Consider the following 22074-nt stretch of genomic DNA (forward strand, 5'->3'; position numbering starts at 1 on the left):
AAATGATAAATGCCACACTTTTGCTTTTGCTCCCATTTTTGATGAGCCGAACTCAAAGATTTAAAACTTTTTCTTTGTACACATTAAGCCTATTTCTCTCACGGGTGTGGCATATCAAGATGCTAATTAGACAGCATGACTACTGCACATGTGTGACTTAGGTTGGCCACAATATAAGGCCACTCCAAAATGTGCAGTTAAACCGTATTTGGGGTTTCCGAGGGGTCCGAAGACCAGGCAATATCTGGTGTGACCACTATTTTCCTCAAGTACCTCATACACCGATCCAGAGCATCCCAAACATGCTCAATGGATGACATGTCTGTTGAGTATGTTGGCCATGCAAGAATTGGAATATTTTCAGCTTCCAGGAATTGTGAACAAATCCTTACGACATCCATGCATTGTCATGCTGTAACACGGGGTGATGGACGTGAATGAATGGCACAACAATGGGCCTCAGGACCTCGTCACGGTATCGCTGTTCATTCAAAATTCCATCAATATAATGCACCTGTGTTTGTTGTCCATCACACATGCCTGCCCATACCATAACCCCCACTCACCGTGGGCAACTCGAGCCGCAACACAGGACAGCATACTCACTGGACATGTCATTTATTGAGCATGTTTGGGTTGCTCTGGATCGGCGTATACAGTATTTGAGGCAAATGGTGGTCACACTCAATACTGGTTTTTGGATCCCCCAAACACTCCCCAAATACACTTAAACTGCTGCACATTTTTGAGTAGCCTTTTATTGTGGCCAACCTAAAGCACACCTTTGCAATAATCATGCTATCTAATCAGCATCTTTATATGCTACTCCTGTGAGGTGGATGAATTATGAATTATGAATGCTCACTACCACAGATTTAGATGGCATTTCAGCTCATGACAATGGGCGACAAAAGCAGTAAGAGTATTGCATTATTTTTGTTTAGTATATTTTGTATGTTCACTTCTCTTCATATCTTTGCGTGAAACTTTTCTCCAACAGAGGAGGCTGATGTGGATCTAGACATTCCCATGACGACCCAGTATACTGCCAGAGCCGGACGTGACGTGGAAGTGTTTATTCCTCTGAAAGGACGCCCTACCCCCAGTGTCACCTGGCGCCGTGGTGACCGTAACATGGCTGCTGACAACCGCTATACCATCACCAGCACTGAGTCTGCCACCACCCTTCTCATTCCTAAGGTTACCCGCAATGACTGCGGGAAGTACTTGCTGGAGATTGAGAATGGTGTGGGAGAACCTAAGATCATGACAGTGTCCCTGAAGGTTCTGGACAGTCCATCCACCTGCCAAAAGTTAATGATTAAAAATGTCACAAGAGGAAAACTGACACTGAGCTGGGAGGCCCCTCTAATTGATGGTGGTTCCCCCGTCACCAAATACATTGTTGAGAAGAAGGCATCCACCATGAAAGCTTACCAGGTGATTACTGATGAGTGTGCCAATACAACATACAAGGTGTCAGCCCTAGAAGAGGATGTTGCTTACTTCTTCCGTGTGTCTGCTGAAAACGAGTTTGGTGTGGGTGACACTTGTGAGACTTCTGAGCCAGTCAGAGCCACAGAGACCCCAGGAGCAGTTAAAAACTTGGTAATGCTTGACTCGACAAAGACCTCTATTACCCTGCAGTGGACCAGGCCCGACCATGATGGCGGAAGCCACATTACTGAATACATAATTGAAAAGAGAACTGAGGATCGCCTCACCTGGATCTTGGCTGCAACTTGCAAGCGCTGTACTTGTGAGGTGACAGATCTTAAGGAGAATGCAGAAATGAACTTCAGAGTGTTCGCCAAGAATGAGAAGGGCAACAGTGACTTCTCCCAAATTGGTCCAATCACAGTGATGGACTTCGTTATTCCACCTGAGGCCAACCTCTGTGACTACCCCAATGGAGAGCTTGCTGTTCGTGTTGGCCAGAACATCCACATTGAGCTGCCCTTCAAGGGAAAACCAAGGCCTACAATCAGCTGGCTGAAAGATAATTTGCCTCTGAAGGAAAGTGAGAAGGTCCGCTTCAGGACCACTGACAACAAGACAGCGGTTACAGTCAGAGGAGCCAAGAAGGACCATGCTGGCCAGTACACCTTAGTTCTGGACAACAGAGCTGTCAAGAACTACTTTGACATCAATGTGATCATTTTGGGACCCCCATCCGTGCCTATTGGTCCCATCCGTTTTGATGAAATCAAAGCCCAGAGTATTATCATCTCTTGGGATGAGCCCAAGGAGGATGGCGGTGGTGAAATTACCTGCTACAGTGTGGAGAAGCGTGAGACTTCCCAGGCCAACTGGAAGATGGTCTGTTCTAGTGTGGTCAGAACTACCTTCAAGATTCCTAACCTCGTCAAGGGAACCATATATCAGTTCAGAGTTCGTGCAGAGAACAAATATGGGGTCAGTGAAGCACTTAACTCCACAGAAATTGTCGCCCAGCATCAGTACAAACCTCCAGGAACTCCAGGAAAGCCTGTGGCCTACAACATTACCAGCGACGGTATGACCATCAGGTGGGACGCTCCAGATTTTGATGGTGGATCCCCCATTCTTGGTTACCACATTGAGAAAAAGGACAGGAACAGTCTCCTGTGGCAGAAGGTGAACTCCACCATTATCTCCAACAGAGAGTACAGGATCATCAGCCTTATGGAAGGGCTGGAGTACTCTTTCAGAGTCTATGCAGAGAACAATGCTGGACTCAGCCCTGTTAGCGAACAGAGCAAACATGCTCTCGCTATAGCTCCTGTTGGTAAGTAGATGTAAAACAAGTTTATCGATATGTTAGATTGTCAAATCAACATTTGAACCAGCATTTTGGTGAATCATCTTTAGATCCACCTGGCACCCCAGTGTGCATCGATGTGACTAGAGACTCTGTCACGTTGACGTGGGACATTCCCAAGAGGGATGGCGGTAGCAAGATTGTGGCTTACAGCGTGGAGAGGCGCCAAGGCAGAGGGAAGTGGCTGCGGTGCAACTTCACAGATATCAGTGAGACTCAGTTTACTGTGACCGGTCTGTCAGCTGGAGACAGATTTGAATTTAGGGTGATTGCCCGGAATGCTGTGGGCACTGTCAGTCCACCGTCCAACTCTTCCGGCTATATCATGACAAAAGATGAGAGCAGTAAGTGTTCTATCACTGAAAAGAAATCTAAAGCTGATCAAAACTCAGATTGCAAGTCCTCATGAGTTATTTCTGAATTTCTAGTTTCTCCTGAGATTGAGTGGTCCCCAGACCAGGTGCTGACGCTGCGAGCTGGAGAGAATGTCAAGCTCAGCTGTAACATCACTGGTCGTCCAGTACCCCATGTTTCCTGGTACAAGGATGGAAAAGAAATCGACAAGAGGACCACGATCGACATTGAGATTACAACTGGTATTGGTGCAAGCAGCCTGTTTATTCGTGATGCAAACAGGAACCACCGTGGCATCTACACTGTGGAGGCCAAGAACAGCTCTGGTGCCAAGAAAGCTGATGTCAATGTCAGAGTTCAAGGTAACTAAATCCTCATGATGATGCTCCTCTTAATTGGCATGTAATCCAGTCAGTTATTTTTGTAACTATCTTATACTGTATTTTGTGTCTTTCCAGATACCCCTGGGCCTGTTGAGGGTCCCATCCGTTTCACTGGCATCACAGCTGAGAAGTGCACAGTATGGTGGAACCCTCCAGAGAATGATGGTTGTGCCGCCATTACACACTACGTAGTTGAGAAGAGGGAGACATCTAGGATTTCCTGGGCAATGGTCACCTCCAAGTGCAAAGCCTGCTCATTCAACGCCACCAACCTCATCAAGGGCAACGAGTACCAGTTCAGAATCTCTGCTGTCAACAAGTTTGGTGTTGGAAAATCACTCGACTCTGTTCCAATCTTTGCACAGATGCAGTACAGTAAGTACAGTATATGACGACTGGAGATTGGCGAACGATCACAAACACCATTTCCCACCATTATAAAGTGGAACCCATTTATGTCGCTGCCCCTCAGACTGGCTGACTGACACTTACATAACCAAAATTGAAAACAGCCGTAGTTTGCACATTTATTGTGACTTTCACCGGAGAGAGGAGTGAGAGATAATGAATGATTTTTTTTTATTTGTTCACATAGTTTTCTGTCATTTGATTTTGATTCTTCTGTTGTCATATGATATTTTATACTCTTGTCTAAAAGGGCTACTCCGCTAATTTTGTTGTATGTCTTGATTACAATGACAATAAAAGTTTCGTACATGCGCAAATCTTTCTTTCGGTGGCTAATGTTAGGTTCGGTTGAGTTAGGTTATTTTATTAGTAACCGTATGTCAACTTGAAATAAAAAAATTAATGGGTGAATTTTGTCATTTGACGTGGTAGAATGCAAGTTAATACTGTCATGCTTTATTTTGACCTTACTTTGCATTGATCAGGAAGTCACTGTGTGCACGTTAGCATTACGCTATGTAACTAGACAGTAGTTTATGTTACTGTTATCGTTTCATGCTGCTTTGCAATAATGAGAAGGTAACAACGCTGCAACATATCGATATTAACGGACAGAATTGTCCATATAAAGTACCCCTTTGGGTCTAACATTTTATGCCGACAAAAGCAGTCGACCATGTATGTTGATGTCGGCACATGGGCACTTTTTAGTAATAAGTAGAACACGGTGGACCAGAACTTGACGAGTAGGTCAACGTAGACAGGTTGTTGACATAAAAAGAACCAACTTAAACGGATGCCACCGTATACCTATTTTTTGTTGTTAAATGTGTCTGAAAGCCAGTAAAATCGAATTCAGACTTTAATGACAGTGATTCTGGAGTTCTGTTTTTCCGTATGATAATGTAATACAATTTTAGCTCCCACGCTCAGCCTAATTATTTTTTCTCATACTTTACCCAGCTGTGCCTGAGGCTCCTGGTATCCCAGATGCTACACATGTGACAGGTGACAGCATCACCCTGTGCTGGACCAGGCCGAAATCAGATGGTGGGAATGAGATCAAGCACTACATTTTGGAGAGACGTGAGAAGAAGAGTCTGCACTGGGTAAAGGTCTCTTCAAAGAGGCCCATTGCAGAGCTCAGGCACAGGGTCACCAATCTCACTGAGGGCAATGAGTATGAGTTCCGTGTCATGGCTGAGAACGGTGCCGGTGTCGGACCAGCCAGTGGCACCTCCAGGCTCTTCAAATGCAAAGAGCCAACCAGTCCTCCCAGTGCCCCCACAGTCATCAAGGTAGGTTGGCTTGAACACCACATATAACTAAACTTGGACATGATTATGATCAAAACAAAATCATTAACAAACGATGAAGAAATGTTTCTCAAATATGGCAGAAAGAGAAAAAAACTGCGAGTCAATCATAATTTTTATTTATTCTTGGAGTAATTGTTTACTGTCTCTTTTCTGTCAATCAGGTTATTGATTCCACCAAATCCTCTGTCACCTTGGAATGGACCAAGCCAGTCTTTGATGGTGGCCTGCCAGTCATCGGCTACAATATTGACATGTGCAAGGCCAGTCTTGAAGAGTGGCATCGGGTAAATAGTCAGATTTGCATCCACACCCGGTACACCGCTAAGGGCCTGGTTCCCGGTGAGCTCTACAAGTTTAGGGTCAGTGCTGTAAACGGGTCTGGGGAAGGTGAATCCTCAGTGATGCCCAATGCCGTGCAGGCTTTGGATAGGCTAACATCTCCTGAGATCGACATTGATGCCAACTTTAAGCAGACACACACTGTGAAAAATGGTGGCACTGTCTCCCTTCATGTTGCCTTCCGTGGCAAACCATCACCTCTCGCCACCTGGTCCAGAGTAGATAGTGAACTGCCAGTGATGGCTGATGTCAACACGACAGATTCCTACTCGACTCTGACCATCGAGGGCTGCACGCGGTATGAAGCTGGAAAATACACACTCTCCTTGGAAAACAACAGCGGACGCAGATCCATCACGTTCACTGTCAAAGTGCTGGACACACCCGGACCTCCGGGAATCATCAGTTTCAAGGATGTTACACGCGGCGCATTAACCATGATGTGGGATGCTCCGAGCAATGATGGTGGATCCAGAATTCACCATTATGTTGTGGACAAGCGCGAAGCGAGCCGCCTGGCCTGGCAGGAAGTCAGCACCAAGTGCTCTCGCCAGATGATCAGGGTAACTGGTCTAGATATCGGTGTACCGTACCTGTTCAGAGTGATTGCTGTTAATCAGTATGGCCAGGGGGAGCCTCATGAGATGACAGAACCCATCATTGCCACAGAGGAACCTGCCCCACCTAAAAGACTAGACGTGGTGGATACCACCAATTCTACAGCTTCGCTGGTGTGGCTTAAGCCTGAGCATGATGGAGGCAGCCGCATCAGAGGCTACATAGTTGAGTTCAGAGCCATGTTCACAGACCACTGGGTCGTTGCCGGAGAGACCAAGTCCTTAAAGATGCTAGTGGAGGGTCTGACTGAAAACACAGAGTATGACTTCAGAGTCAAGGCCAAAAATGACACTGGAATTAGTGAGCCTCAGGGCACCTTCAGCTCTGTGGTCATCAAAGAGCCTCGCATTGAACCCACAGCTGACCTCAGCAGCATCACCAATCAGCTTATAACCTGTAAGACCTCCAACACCTTCACCATTGACATCCCCATTAGTGGCAGACCAGCACCCAAAGTCACCTGGAAGCTGGAAGAAATGAAATTGAAGGAGACGGACCGACTTTCCATAAAAACCACGATGGAAAGAACCATTCTGGTGGTGAAAGACAGCAAAAGAAGTGACAGCGGCAAATACTACTTAACCCTGGAGAATACTGCAGGAGTCAAAACCTTCACGGTGACCGTGGTGGTCGTTGGGAGACCCAGCCCTCCGACAGGCCCTGTGGAGGTTTCTGGTGTCTCCTCTGAGAATTGCACATTGTCCTGGTCCGAGCCCTCTGATGACGGCGGTACTGATATCAGCAATTATATAGTTGAAAAGCGTGAGTCTGGCTCAACCTCCTGGCAAGTGGTCAATTCCAGTGTCAAGAGAACTACCATCAAGGTCACTCATCTTACCAAATATATGGAGTACACATTCAGGGTGTGTGCTGAGAACAAGTTTGGAGTCAGCAAGTCCATCGAAAGCACTCCTGTGGTCATTGAACATCCTTTTGGTATGTCAATATCTCATGTGGACATGCTTAATGTATTATGTCAAATAAAAATGTATTTTCTTAAAGAATCCCTCTTATCAACTTCTACAGTTCCTCCAAGCCCTCCAACTCGTCCAGATGTGGTGTCAGTGTCTGCCAATGCCATTGGCATAAAATGGGACGTACCCTATGCCGATGGTGGCAGCAAGGTGACGGGTTACTGGATTGAAAAGAAAGAGAGGAACACAATTCTGTGGGTGAGGGAGAACAAGCTGCCCTGTCTGGAGTGTCACTACAAAGTGTCCAACCTGATTGAGGGTCTGGAGTACCAGTTTAGAGTCTATGCCATGAACCTAGCTGGACTTAGCAAGGCCAGTGAGGCCTCCAGACCTGTGGTGGCACTCAACCCTGTTGGTGAGTGGACGTGCCTATGACATCAAGATTCAAAACAATCTGTCACAGGTTAATTTAAACTGTTTTACCCTCCACTCCTCAGACCCTCCTGGAAGCCCTCAAGTGACAGATATCACTCGCTGCTCGGTGTCTTTGTGCTGGACTGTGCCCGTCAATGACGGTGGCAGCAAGATAGTTGGCTACGTGGTGGAGAGAAAAGTCTACAGTACTGATGAGTGGGATGACAATCGCTGGCTCAAATGCAACTACACAACCATCACAGAGAACTACTTCACAGTCACCAACCTGGGAGAAGGCGAAACCTTTGAATATCGCATCATTGCCAAGAATGCTGCGGGAGTCCAGAGTGTGCCCTCCGTATCCACAGGACCTGTTACATGCAAGGATGAATATTGTAAGTTCTAAAAGTGATTAGGAATGTTTTAGTTTTCGTGAGCCTTCCTCGCAAGCAGCATCTGTGTTTCAGTTCTTTCTCAACAACACTGAAGTTCTTAAGGTAAAATGAAATTGTTTCTTTCCTGCCTCAGCTCCTCCTAAAGCAGAGCTGGACAGTAAGTTGGTGGGTGAGACTGTTGTTGTCACCGCTGGCTCTGACCTCGTCCTGGACGGTGTTATTGGTGGCAAACCAGAACCCACCGTCTACTGGTCAAAGGGTGACAAGGTTCTGGAGCTGGGAGAAAAATACTCGCTGACCTACACAAGCACTAGAGCAATGGCTGTCATCAAGAACTGTGACAGATTTGACACTGGCAGATACATCCTCACCGTCAAGAATGCCAACGGAATCAAGACTGCTACTGTGACCGTTAAAGTCCTGGGTCAGTCAATGAAATTTTACTTTTCACTTAAACAAAGGTTCTTAATAAATAATGTCTCTAAATAAAGCTGCCTGCATCGAAAATTTTCATAAATAACCAAGTCTTGTCGTAATATTCATGCAAGTGTACACTCTGATCTAACCATCCTTTGGTACCTATCAGACACTCCTGGGCCTCCAGCTGATAAGATTGTGATAAGCAGAGTTACGGAGGAGAAGTGCACGGTGTCCTGGAAAATCCCGCTGGAGGACGGTGGTGACACGGTCAGCCATTACATTGTGGAGCGCCGTGAGACCAGTCGCCTCAACTGGGTCCTCATGGAGACTGAGTGCAAGAGCTTGTCATGTGTCAGCACCAGGCTGATCAAGAACAATGAGTATATCTTCAGAGTTCGTGGAGTCAACAAGTTTGGACCTGGTGTTCCACTGGAATCTGAGCCTGTCATTGCTCGGAATGCTTACAGTAAGATTTCTGTTCAAAACTTTTTTTTAAACCTAGAAAGCGTTTTACCAACAGCTAATGTGTTTTTAGTTTAGTACAAATAGGTGCATTCAAAAGATAGAAATAATCAACTTGTGTTATCAGAATAATCTGCCAAGAAACTGTGCAAATCCAGTTATAAAAAAGTAATACGTTCTAAAAAGGACATTGCTATTATGTTGCTGTGACTCTGACTCTGACCTCCCTCTGACTCTACTCCAGCCTTCCCCTCCCAGCCGGGCACACCAGAGGCCACAACAGTGGGTAAAGAACATATCATCATCGAATGGTTGAAGCCGGAAAGTGACGGAGGCAGTGAGATCAAAAATTACATCGTAGACAAACGGGAGAAGAGCAGCACTAGGTAGAAGTGACACATTCTTGATGTTGTGAAACACTGATATTCTCCCTATCCTTTGACAACTTGACTTTCCTTTTTCAAATCAGGTGGACACGAGTCAATAAGACTTACACCATCTATGATACACGTTTAAAGATCACTGGTCTACTGGAAGGAAGTGAGTACCAGTTCAGAGTGACGGCCATCAATGCGGCAGGAGACAGCCAGCCCAGCGATGCCTCGTCATACATTCTCTGCAAAGACCCAACATGTAAGACTCCTTGTTTTCATGTTTGATTGTTGACCTGCACTCAGGAATGTTGAGACAGTATTTAAACTTTTGCTTCTCTTCACCTGTAGACACCCCAGCGCCTCCATCAATGCCTCGCATCACAGACACAACCAAGCACAGTATCAGCATGATCTGGACCAGGCCCATGTACGACGGTGGCTCAGATGTCACAGGTTATGTGGTTGAAATCCTAGAGGAAGGTTCTGAGCAGTGGTACCGTGCCACCACCAAGGCTCTTAAGACTAATGAGTATGTGGCCCCTGGCCTGGTTGCAAATAAGAAATACAGATTCAGGGTGGCAGCTGTCAACAACAATGGCACCGGAGAATTCAGTGAACCCAGCGCTGAGACCGAGCCACTGGAGAAAATTGGTGAGTCTTGGCTGAGCAGCAACCCAGAGAACTCACTTTATCTTAAATTTGGCCATTGCAATGCAATCTGACTCTTTAACTACACCATTTCCTCTCAGAAATGCCTGACCTGGAACTAGCTGACGACCTGAAGAAAACGGTTTGTCTTCGTGCTGGAGGAACCTTGCGACTGTTTGTGACTGTTAGTGGTCGCCCAACACCAGTGGTGGCCTGGAGAAAGACAGGGGTGGAGCTACAGAGCAGAGGCTACATTGAGACAACAGACAGCTACACCATGCTGATTGTAGAGAAGGTTGACCGGTATGACTCTGGAAAATATATTGTGGAGGCTGAGAACCCATCAGGCAAGAAGACTGCCACGATCCTGGTCAAAATATATGGTGGGTTGGCGTCTGATTGAGTGCAATAATTGAGTTTGAAAATTGCAGTCTGATTTTGCCTCTTCTACTCATTTCCTGCAGACACTCCTGGCCCTCCAGGTTCTGTGAAAGTGAAGGACTATACCAAGGAATCAGTTGTCATCATGTGGGACGTCCCAAGTATTGATGGTGGTGCCCACGTTAGCAACTACATTGTAGAGAAGCGTGAAGCTAGCATGAAGTCTTACAAGACTGTCACCACAGAGTGTAGAAAGACTCTGTTTAGGATCACTGGGCTGGAGGAGGGCGTGCACTACTTCTTCAGAGTCCTGCCGGAGAACATCTATGGCATTGGCGAGCCCTGTGAGACATCTGATGCTGTGCTGGTGTGTGAAGTACCTTCAGTGCCACTGAGCCTCCAGATCATTGATGTCACAAAGTCCTCTGTCACTCTGCACTGGGAGAAACCACTGCATGATGGTGGCAGCAGACTGACGGGCTTTGTTATCGAGGCCTGCAAGGTGCCTTCAGACAGGTGGAGCACTGTGGCAACTGTCAAAGCCTCTATTTGTCAGCACACCATCCAGTCGCTAACAGAGAATGACCAGTACTTGTTCAGGATCCGAGCCAGTAACGGTAGAGGAACCAGTGAGCCTATGGACATGGTCACACCTGTCACCATCCAGGAAATCAAAGGTAAGAGACTGCAAAGAGACTAAAACTTCAGCAGGCATGTAAAGACTTCCCACATTTGTTATTTTACATGACCCATGCATGCCACCTCTGTCTTGTCACTAGTGATGCCAAAGATAGACATAACCGGCATTCCTCAGAAGATTGTCCATATAACTCGTGGTAAACCCATTGACCTCAACTTGCCCATTAAGGCAAAACCACAGCCAGTCTGCTCCTGGTTCTTTGGTGGTGTAAAGCTGAAGGACACCTTGGACCGTATCAAAATTGAAAGCAATGGCAAATACACCCATCTTGTTATCCGCGAGACCACTATTGATGACACAGGAGACTATATGTTAGAGGTGAAGAATGCCCTTGGTGTGGCAAGTGAAGTAATCAAGGTCATCATTCTTGGTAAGTAGACACGGTACCAAATCACAATCAAAATGTTGCATTTAAAAATTGAAGTGCAACATACGTATATTTGCAGTGTGATCATTTTCTTCATGTGTTTGTCCAGACAAACCTGGCATACCAGTTGGTCCCATAAAGATCGTGGAGGTTGACGGTGTGTCAGTGACGGTTAGGTGGGAACCTCCAGAGAAGGATGGAGGTGCAAATGTCAGCGGCTATGTGGTGGAGCAGCGTGATGCCCACCGGCCTGGCTGGATTACCATCTCAGAATCAGTGACAAGACCTTGCTTCAGGTTCACCAGACTTTCTGAGGGAACCGAGTATGTGTTCCGCGTTGCTGCCATGAACCGCTTTGGCGTTGGTGGCTTTCTGCAGTCGGAAGTGGTGGAATGCAAGAGCACCATAAGTGAGTTTCTGCCTCTTCCTGTTGCTGTTTTTGTAGTCTTTATGAGATTGACAACACTTCTTAAAGGGACCTGAGCAATCTTTGATGAATCCACAGTTGTCTGTATTAGGTTTGACTGCTAATCCATTTTATGGTTTACTTATGCAGCCATCCCTGGACCGCCAAGCAGACCAGAGGTGCTTGATGTTACTCATGAGGGCATGACCCTGACCTGGCATCCGCCAGAGGACAACGGAGGCTCAACCATAGCTGGCTATATCATTGAGCGCAAGGAACCACGTTCTGATAGATGGCTGAGGATCAACAAGAACCCTGTTACTATGACTCGGTATCGTTCTTCTGGTCTGATTGAAGGCCTAGAGTATGAGCACCGAGTCACTGCCATTAACTCCAGAGGAACAGGCAAACCCAGCGAGAGCTCTCCTATCACTGTTGCCATGGACCCCATAGGTATACAATGTTCTTATTTAAGTACATGATTTTATGTGCAAATGTAACATTAATTAACCTATACCAACACTTAAAACTCATTACAAGTTATTTTGATATTTAGCATTACGCAAATTGACTTACTTGCCCTTTATCCAGTTTGGATCAATCTGACACTAGATGTACTTTCCATTGTTAAAAAGAACCACCAGGTCCTCCAATTCAGCCAAGAGTCACAGACACTACCAGAACTTCTGTGTCTCTGGCCTGGCTACCTCCTGAGGAGGAAGGTGGCTCTATTGTCACTGGTTACCTGATTGAGATGCAGAAAGCGGATCAGGTGGAGTGGACCCTGTGCAACACGACACCCACCAAGATGTGCGAGTACACACTGACACATATGCCCCAGGGTGCTGAATACAAGTTCAGAGTCATTGCCTGTAATGCTGGTGGCACTGGAGAAGCTGCAGAGATTCCTGGGGTGGTTAAAGTCCAGGAGATGCTCAGTAAGATAACTAAATTTTGTCATATGTAGGCTGAAATACACATTAGACATTTGCAGTGATCTGTCTAACCAAAATGTCCTCTTTAGATTATCCTGAATATGAGCTTGATTCTAAATATGAAGAAGGCTATGTAGTGCGGCAAGGAGGAGTCATCTGCCTGTCTGTACCCATCAAGGGTAAACCCATTCCTACCTGCAAATGGACCAAAGACGGCCGGGATATCTCCCACAGGGCCATGATTGCCACCCATGATGACATAACAGAGCTAGTCATCAAGGAGGCACACAAGGACGACACGGGTACCTACGACCTGGTGTTGGAAAACAAATGTGGCAGAAAAGCTGTGTACATAAAGGTAATCTGTTCATCTGACATTGTTAGTCAAGTGAAACCCTGCTTGTATAGAAAGTATCATGACAATGTGTATGTCTGTATGTCTTTAGGTGAAGGTAATTGGCCGTCCTGATGCTCCAGAGGGACCTCTGGAGTTTGATGACATTCAGGCCAGATCAATTCGAGTCAGCTGGAGGCCCCCGTCAGACGACGGTGGCTCTGACCTCCTGGGATACATCGTAGAGAGGCGAGAAGTCCCCAAGGCTGCTTGGTACACAGTGGATGCTCGGGTCACAGAGAACTCCCTGGTCGTGAAAGGCCTTAAAGAAAATGTGCAGTACCACTTCAGGGTCTCAGCTGAGAACCAGTTTGGTGTGAGCCGGGCTCTAAAGTCTGAGGAGTCTGCCATACCAAAGACACCACTATGTGAGTACCGATGGTTTCTACAATGCTCAAAATCATATGAGGTATATAGACATGCCAGTGTCAGTCAGCAAAGGGCATTCTAACAGTATGTCCCCTGTTGATGGTATTCATCTACAGGCCCACCGGAGGCGCCTAGCAATCCTCCAGAGATCATGGAAGTGGCTAAGTCCTCTGTGTCTCTGTCCTGGGCCCGGCCCCGTGACGATGGTGGCTCCCGTGTCACAGGATACTTTGTTGAGAGGAGGGAGGTTTCGACAGAGAAGTGGGTTCGCCACAACAAGACTCACATCACCACCACCATGTACAACATCACTGGCCTTATCCCCGATGCGCAGTACATGTTCAGAGTTGTTGCTCAGAACGACATCGGACAGAGTGAGCCAGGCCCTGCTTCTGAGTCGGTGCTCTGCAAAGATCCATTTGGTGAGTCAATTCCACATTATGGTGCAATCAGATAAATCATCATTATTGTGTGGATTAATTCATTGATGACATCTTAACCATCTCCTGTGTGACTTTGCAGACACACCCAGCCCACCAGGAGAGATTGACATTATATCTGTCACAAAAGACTGCATAACCATCCACTGGCTGCGTCCCGATTTTGATGGGGGCAAGGAGATCCTGGGTTACTGGATTGAGTTCAGGCAGGCCGGTGAAAGTGCCTGGAAGAAGTGCAATAAAGAGCGCTCTAAAGACCGTCAGTTCACCATGGGTGGCCTGATGGAGGCAACAGAGTACGAGTTCAGAATCTTTGCAGAAAACGAAACTGGATTCAGTAGGCCTCGTCGCACCCCCATGGGCATCAAGACTAAGTTGAGCGGTAAGTGTCTTTTTCATCTTACCACTCAACACCAAATGTGTCTCCTGCACTCATTGAAATATTTTTTTTGATGATTTGCAGTTGGCGAGACTCCAGCTTTGAAGGAAGACATCCAGGATGTAACAACCAAGCTTGGAGAGTCTGGCACTCTGTCCTGCTGCATCATCGGCAGACCTCTGCCTGAGATCAAGTGGTACCGCTATGGCAAGGAACTGATCCAGAGCCGCAAGTACAAGATGAGCTCAGACGGACGCAACCACTCTCTCAGCATCCTGACAGATGAGCAGGAAGACGAGGGTCTGTACACCTGCAGAGCCATCAATGAAGCTGGAGAGATTGAGACCAGCGGCAAACTCCGGCTACAGGCAGCACCTCAGTTGCACCCTGGCTTCCCACTGAAAGAGAAGTACTATGCTGGAGCTGGCACCAGCCTCCGCCTCCACGTCGTCTACATTGGCCGTCCAATTCCCCAGATTATGTGGTTCTATGGCAAGAAGCCTCTGAACACATCTGAGAACGTGATTATTGAAAACACAGAGAGCTACACCCACCTGGTGGTGAGGAACGTTCAAAGGAAGACCAACGCTGGCCGTTACAAAGTGCAGCTGAGCAACAAGTTCGGAACCGTTGACACTGTATTACGGGTTGAAATCCAAGGTAATGTGACGATTTTGCTTTTGTTAGTTTTCAGTAACAGTGAGCGTTTACAAACTTAAAACTGTCTGTTTGGATTGACCCAGATAAGCCATGTATCCCGGAGGGCCCATTGGTGGTTGAAGGTCTGCTCAAGAGCTCCGTCATTATCAGCTGGAAGGCTCCCAAAGATGACGGCGGCTCCATGATCACCAACTACATCGTGGAGAAACGCATGGCCAAAGAGGGAGAGCTGTGGCACCTTGTGTCTTCTTCTGTCTCTGGAACCACATGTCGAGTACCCAACCTCATTGAGAGTGCCGGTTACTACTTCCGGGTTTCTGCTCAGAATCAATACGGTGTCAGCGAGCCTCTGGAGATTCCATCAGTAGTGATCATCAAGAGTCCATTCGGTGAGTCAGGTTTATGTATGCACAAACAAGGGAGAAGCCTCAATATAGTATAAAATAATTATTTGTATGCTTTTAACTTATTCGGGTATTTATATTTGTGTCTCAGAAAAACCTGGCATCCCACAGCAGCCCTTCATTGTCAGTTCTACCAAAGACTCTTGTGTTGTCTGCTGGAAGTCACCAAGCAGTGATGGTGGAGCTAAAATCTCTGGTTACTACCTGGAGAAACGTGAGAAGAAACAGAACAAGTGGATGTCAGTTATCAGTAAGAAGATCGTGGAGACCAGCTACGAGGTCACAGGCTTGATAGAAGGCTTTGAGTATGAGTTCCGTGTCAAGTGTGAGAATGTGGGTGGAGAGAGTGACTGGAGCGACATCTCTGAGCCTATTATTCCAAAGTCTGACCAGTCTCTGCGAGCTCCTGCATTCAGAGAAGAGATCCGAGACATGACAGTCAAATACCATGCAAATGCCACCTTTGTTACCAAGGTGTTTATCACTCCATTCATACATCCCTTTACAGGAACTGTATCTTGTCTTTCATACAGTTAACATCCATGATGACGAATGACATCTAATTTCCTTTTTCCTTTTATGTGAAGGTTGTGGGCCATCCCAAGCCTGTGGTGAAATGGTATAGAAGTGGTAAGGAGATCCAGGCAGATGGAACCAAAATTAAAGCCCAGGAATTCAAAGGAGGTTATTACCAACTGGTCATCACTGCTGCTGATGAGAGTGATGCCACAGTCTATCAAGTCAGAGCAACCAACTCTGGAGGATCCATCTCCACCACTGCAAACCTGGAAGTGGAAGGTAGACATTCATGTTGCTAATAACTTGTAGTATTGTTTTTTAAAATGATGATCAAGATAATGATGCTATTTGGTTTCTGTAATTCAAGTTCCTGCCAAGGTTCACCTGCCAAAGGAACTCCAAGGGATGGGAGCAGTCCATGCTGTTCGCGGTGATCATATCACCATCAAGATCCCAATCTCTGGCAAGCCCGAACCAGCAATTACCTGGCAGAAGGGTCAGGAGGTCCTCTCCAACTCTGCTTATCACCAGGTCATCACCACCCGCTCTTTCACTTCCCTGGTCTTCCAGAAGGGAGTGCAAAAGAAGGACACAGGCTACTACAGCATAACTGCAAAGAATAGGTTTGGAATGGACAAACAGACCATCGAGGTGAGTGTGGCTGACATTCCTGAAGCTCCAAAAGGACTGGTGGTCAGCGACGTAGCCCGGGACTCCATTACTCTGACCTGGGAGCCTCCTCCCAATGATGGCGGAAGTGACATCACCAGCTATATTGTGGAGAAATGTCCCACTACAGCTGACAGATGGATTCGTGCTGGACAGACTACTGACTGCAGCATCACCATCATCAACATCTTTGGCAAGACCAAATATCAGTTCCGTGTCATTGCAGAGAACCAGTTTGGCATGAGTCCTCCTTCTGCGCCAACGGAACCCATCACTACAAAGGAGGACAAGTCTGTGATTAGGAACTATGATGAGGAAGTGGATGAGACCAGAGAGATTACCAAAGAAGAAGCTCAGTCCTTCAAGGTCAAGTTGCTGTCCTCAAAGTACACAATTTCTGAGGAGCTTGCTCGTTGCCAGTTTGGAGTGGTCCACCGTTGTGTGGAGATTGCTACCAAGAAGACCTTCATGGCCAAGTTCATCAAGGTCAAAGGAACTGACCGTGAGCTGGTTCTGAGAGAAATTGAGGCTTTCAATATAGCAAGACACAACAATATTATCTACCTGCATGAATACTTTGAAAGTATGGAAGAGATGGTCTTAATCTTTGAGTTTATTGCGGGAGTTGACATCTTTGAGCGTCTTGGAACCTGCAATTTTGAGCTCACAGAGCAGGAGATTGTCCGCTATCTAAGACAGGTTTGCTCTGCACTCATGTTTTTGCATAGTAACAACTTTGGCCACTTTGATATCCGTCCAGACAACATTGTCTACACAACAAGGAGAAGCAATGTCGTTAAGATTATTGAAATGGGTCATGCTAGGTTGCTGGTACCTGGTGAAAACATCAGAATGCTCTTCTCAGCTCCAGAGTATTGTGCCCCTGAAATTCACCACCATGACTTAGTTTCAACAGCAACAGATATGTGGTCAGTGGGTGTGATGGCCTACGTGCTACTTAGTGGCCTCAATCCTTTTGCTGCAGAATCCACGACACAAATGATTGAGAAGATCTCCACCTGTGAGTATGTCTTTGATAGTGAAGCATTTAAGGACATCAGTCTGGAGGCTATGGACTTTGTAGACAGACTTCTTGTCAAGGACAGGAGGCTTCGTATGACAGCCCATGAGGCATTGGAGCACCCATGGCTAAAGATGAAGATTGAACATGTCAGCAACAAGGTCATTCGGACACTAAGACACAGAAGGTACTACCAGTCTACAGTAAAGAGGACAGATACGATTGTCTCAGCAGCTCGTGTTGCCTACGGTGGTGCCTTCAGGAACCACAGAGGATTGTCTGTGGGCAAAGTGAAGATCGGTACTGAGTACCGTGGTCTACGTGCTGGCCCAGTCATGCATGGCTCTGCTGAGGAAGGTGGCCATGTTAGATTCACCTGTAGCATTGCCAACTTTGACCACAGCACGCAGGTGACATGGTACTTTGGCAACCGCCAATTACACCCAAGTCCCAAGTATGAGATTACATACAGCAATGGTTTTGCGAGCATGTACGTGAAAGACATTCAAGAGTGTGATGATGGTGTTTATAGATGCAAGGTGTTGAGTGACGATGGCGAAGATAGTGCCTATGCCGAACTCTTTGTTGAGACAGTAAGGTGCATAAGGGAACACTATGTCAGCCGTTCAATCAAGAAACTGAGAAGGAGGGTTGAAAAAAGCCTGCTCCTCTACAGGCCACCAGAGTTCACATTGCCGCTGTACAATCGCACAGCCTACATTGGCGAAGATGTGCGCTTTGGTGTCACCATTACTGTCCACCCTGAGCCTCATGTTACATGGTTAAAGAATGGAGAGAGAATCAATCCTGGAGATGATGATACCAAGTACACTTTCACAAGTGATAAGGGTCTCTACCAGTTGATGATTCACAACCTGGATATAAGTGATGACGCTGAATACACTGTCATGGCAAACAACAAGTTTGGAGAAGATAGCTGCAAGGCCTGCCTCACTGTGGCACCACACCCTGTAACAGAGGAAACTATGAGGCCCACATTCAAACGTCTGCTGACTAATGTTGAGTGCACAGAAGGAGAGAGCATCCGCTTTGATGTCAGAGTGTCTGGAATCCCCACTCCTTCTCTGAAATGGGAGAAGGAAGGCCATCCTCTGCAGTTTGGTCCAAAGACAGTTGTCATACAAGAGGATGTTGACCACTATGTCCTGTACATCAGAGAGACACTACTTGAGGACTCCGGTGTTTACAAAGTGACTGCAACCAACTCTGCTGGCTCTGTGAGTTGCCAGGCGACACTTAAGGTTGACCGCCTCACATACATCAGAAGAGAGTACAAGAGTGAGGAGGAGAAATGCAGACACATCCAGAAGCAGATTGAAAAGACCAACAAGATGGCTCAGCAGATTGTTGCCACAGAGGAGCTTGTTCCTCTCAACCCGACAGCCCAAGAGGCTTTGAAATTTGCTGCAGACATGTACAAGCCTGCGGTCAGCACCAAAAACGTTGAGGGCGAGTTTGACATTACAGTGGTGAAATCAGAGACCAAAAAACTGGTAGAAGAGCGAAGGATATTTATGCCTTATGAGATCCCCGAGCCTGTGGTTCATGACCCCAGAGCTCTGGATGAAGACAAAGTTATCAAACAATTTGTTCCACTCTCTGACATGAAGTGGTACCGGAAATTGAAAGACCAGTATATGATTCCTGACAGGACGGAGAGGATTGTGCAAAAGCGACAACGGCGAATTCGTTTGTCCAGGTGGGAGCAATTCTACGTTATGCCCCTTCCCAGAATCACAGACCAGTACAGACCAAGATGGCGGATTCCAAAAATGACTTTTGATGATCTGGAGATTGTCAGACCTGCACGCCGTTCACCGTCTGCAGAGTCCGAGATTTCATTCAGATCTCGGAGAAGATCTTTGGGTGATCTGAGCGATGAGGAGCTGCTGATGCCTGTGGATGACTATCTGTCATCAAGTAGAACTGAGCAAGACAAGCTGATGCTGGAGGATGAACTGGAACTCGGCTTCTCTGCCTCCCCTCCATTAAGTCCAGTTCGCATTGAACGGCGTGCTGTGCAGCGTGAAGCAAGGTTGCAGGAAGTCAGGCATGAAGCTATAGAGGTCACAGAGACAAAGAAGAAACGAACCATATCTCAGTTTATGAGGAGGAGGCGCTCGCTGTCCCCTACATACATTGAATTGATGCGTCCAGTCTCTGAGCTGATCCGTCCTCTTCGCACACGGCCAGCTGTAGACGTAGAGGGTGAGGTCATGGAGAGGCGATCCCCTACTCCAGAGAGAACGCGTCCCCGCTCTCCCAGCCCCATCAGATCTGTTGAGAGGTCATCCCGTTCCTCTTCTCGGTTTGAGCGATCTGCCCGCTTTGACATAATGTCTCGTTATGAAGCCAGAAAAGCAGCTCTGAAGTCTGAGAGGAAATATCAGGTTGTTAGTCAAACACCGTTCAGCCTGGATCACGCTCCCCGTGTGACAGTCAGGATGCGCTCTCACCGTGTTCCAGTCAGCCACGACACCAAATTTACCCTGAATATCCAAGCCAAGCCAGAGGCCGACGTGAAATGGCTGCACAATGGAAATGAGATCTGTGAAAGCAGTGACAAATATGTCTTTAGCAACATGAGTGGCGTTTTGACTATCACCATCTTGGACTGCCAAGAAGAGGACAGTGGTACATATCGCTGTGTTTGCTCCAACTCCAGGGGAGAAGCCTCGGACTATGCCACCCTTGATGTGTCAGGCGGTGCCTACACAACCTTCTCATCCCGTCGCAAGGATGAGGAAGTTCCTAAAGTGTATGTCCCTGAAGTCACTCGAATTGATCACTATCACACTTCCCATTTCAAAACTGGCTATGAATCCCAGACCCACTTACAAGTGGAAGAGCGTAAGACTAAGCTCACTGAGACACGAGAAGTTGACACAATGGAAAGATATGGGACTTCCTCTGAGAGATACTCGTCTGCTGAGCGGTATGAACCATCCATCAAGTATGCCTCTACTGAGTACTTGTCATCTGCCTCCTCCTACTCCTCAGACAAGTTTTCTTTGACTGAAAAGCAAGCCACAGTGGAAACTAAGTCAAAGTATTCTACTGCGAAGGTTACAGTCCAAAAGGTGAAGCCCTCTGTCCCAGCCAGAATCCTCACCAAGCCCCAGTCTGTGACAGTAGAAGACGGCGAAACAGCCCGATTCTCTTGTGATATCGATGGAGAGCCTGCGCCCTCTGTAATTTGGATGCATGAGGGTAGAGCCATAGTCTCCTCCCACCGTGTTCTAGTCACTACCACTCAGTACAAGTCCAACCTGGAGATCTCCTCTGTTACTTCCTCGGATGAGGGCAGCTACACAGTCATTGTAGAGAACTCAGATGGTCGGCAGGAGGCTCAGTTCACTTTGACCATCCGCAGGCCAGTGCCCAAAGACGTCAAGGGCATCAAGTCCACAGAGCCATCTTTGAAGTCCCCTGAGCCTTCAACCCCATCATCACCATTGTCTGTGACCTCACCTGTTCCGAGTGTGAAGGCGCCAAAACCCATCATCAAGTCCCCTGAGCCCAGTGTGAAGGCACCAGAGCCTGGTATCATGTCCCCTACTCCTAGTGTGAAGTCACCACAACCCAGCATCAAATCCCCTGCTCCCAGTGTGAAGTCACCAGAACCTGGCATCAAGTCCCCTTCTCCCAGTGTGAAGTCACCGGAACCCGGCATCAAGTCCCCTGCTCCCAGTGTGAAGTCACCAGAACCCAGCATCAAGTCCCCTATTCCCAGTGTGAAGTCACCAGAACCTAAGTCCCCTGAGCCCAGTGGTAAGTCACCAGAACGAGGTGTCAAGTCACCAGTTCCGAGTGTGAAGCCACCAAGTTTGAAGTCCCCATCTCCTGGTATTAAATCTCCTGAACCCGAGGGAATTAAATCACCCAGGGGTATAAAATCTCCTGATCCAGGACCGAAGTCACCACCATTAATCAAATCTGTTGAGAGAATAAAGTCACCTGAAGCTGAGGAACTTAAAACAGTACGAGGGGTCAAATCCCCTGAACCTGCAGGAATTAAGACACCGCGAGGCATCAAGTCCCCAGAACCTGCTGGCATCAAAACATCAGGAGGCATCAAGTCTCCAGAACCATCTGGCATCAAGTCACCAAGGGCTGTGAAGTCACCAGAACCTGAGGGAGTCAAATCCCCTTCCAGAATTAAGTCTCCACCACCCATACTGTCACCCAAGAGGGTCCTGTCACCCCCTACTGTCAAATCTGCAAGCCCAAAGCCACCCAAAGTCATCAGTCAGCTAGCTGCTGAGGCTTTTGAAGACATGGTGAAGATGTCTTGTGTGTGTGAGAGTGGCATCACAGAGGTGTCATGGTATTTTAACGGAAGAAGGCTTTCAACAAATAGCCACTTTGAGATGCGGCACACTGAGGGCTCGTGCAACCTCCTCATACACGACCTGACAGACAGTGACCAAGGAGCATACACATGTGAGATGACATCAGAGGGAGGAGTCTCAAAATCCTCCTTCTCCTTCACTGGACAGGTGTACCAATCAATTCGCATGAAGATCACAGCATACCGGGAACAGCAAGTGACACTTAAGGG

General features: G+C 47.2%; 1 protein-coding gene across 1 annotated transcript in view; it reads left to right on the plus strand.

Annotated features, from left to right (window-relative positions):
* The window catches only part of ttn.2 (titin, tandem duplicate 2), a 195375-nt gene that overhangs the window by 171615 nt on the left and 1686 nt on the right, over positions 1 to 22074 (plus strand). The window contains exons 225-252 of the mRNA XM_054786449.1: positions 1001 to 2767; positions 2851 to 3144; positions 3229 to 3516; positions 3613 to 3912; positions 4909 to 5243; positions 5426 to 7157; positions 7248 to 7550; positions 7633 to 7944; positions 8078 to 8368; positions 8531 to 8830; positions 9071 to 9212; positions 9296 to 9459; positions 9549 to 9851; positions 9950 to 10231; positions 10313 to 10906; positions 11009 to 11299; positions 11406 to 11705; positions 11853 to 12155; positions 12338 to 12640; positions 12727 to 12995; positions 13084 to 13399; positions 13517 to 13822; positions 13923 to 14222; positions 14304 to 14879; positions 14963 to 15268; positions 15375 to 15757; positions 15871 to 16081; positions 16170 to 22073. Of these exons, the coding sequence (XP_054642424.1) occupies positions 1001 to 2767; positions 2851 to 3144; positions 3229 to 3516; positions 3613 to 3912; positions 4909 to 5243; positions 5426 to 7157; positions 7248 to 7550; positions 7633 to 7944; positions 8078 to 8368; positions 8531 to 8830; positions 9071 to 9212; positions 9296 to 9459; positions 9549 to 9851; positions 9950 to 10231; positions 10313 to 10906; positions 11009 to 11299; positions 11406 to 11705; positions 11853 to 12155; positions 12338 to 12640; positions 12727 to 12995; positions 13084 to 13399; positions 13517 to 13822; positions 13923 to 14222; positions 14304 to 14879; positions 14963 to 15268; positions 15375 to 15757; positions 15871 to 16081; positions 16170 to 22073 (17175 nt within the window). The remainder of the gene's footprint in view (positions 1 to 1000; positions 2768 to 2850; positions 3145 to 3228; positions 3517 to 3612; positions 3913 to 4908; positions 5244 to 5425; positions 7158 to 7247; positions 7551 to 7632; positions 7945 to 8077; positions 8369 to 8530; positions 8831 to 9070; positions 9213 to 9295; positions 9460 to 9548; positions 9852 to 9949; positions 10232 to 10312; positions 10907 to 11008; positions 11300 to 11405; positions 11706 to 11852; positions 12156 to 12337; positions 12641 to 12726; positions 12996 to 13083; positions 13400 to 13516; positions 13823 to 13922; positions 14223 to 14303; positions 14880 to 14962; positions 15269 to 15374; positions 15758 to 15870; positions 16082 to 16169; position 22074) is intronic.

The sequence above is a fragment of the Dunckerocampus dactyliophorus genome, chromosome 9 (genome assembly GCF_027744805.1).
Source record: "Dunckerocampus dactyliophorus isolate RoL2022-P2 chromosome 9, RoL_Ddac_1.1, whole genome shotgun sequence".
Taxonomy (NCBI): domain Eukaryota; kingdom Metazoa; phylum Chordata; class Actinopteri; order Syngnathiformes; family Syngnathidae; genus Dunckerocampus; species Dunckerocampus dactyliophorus.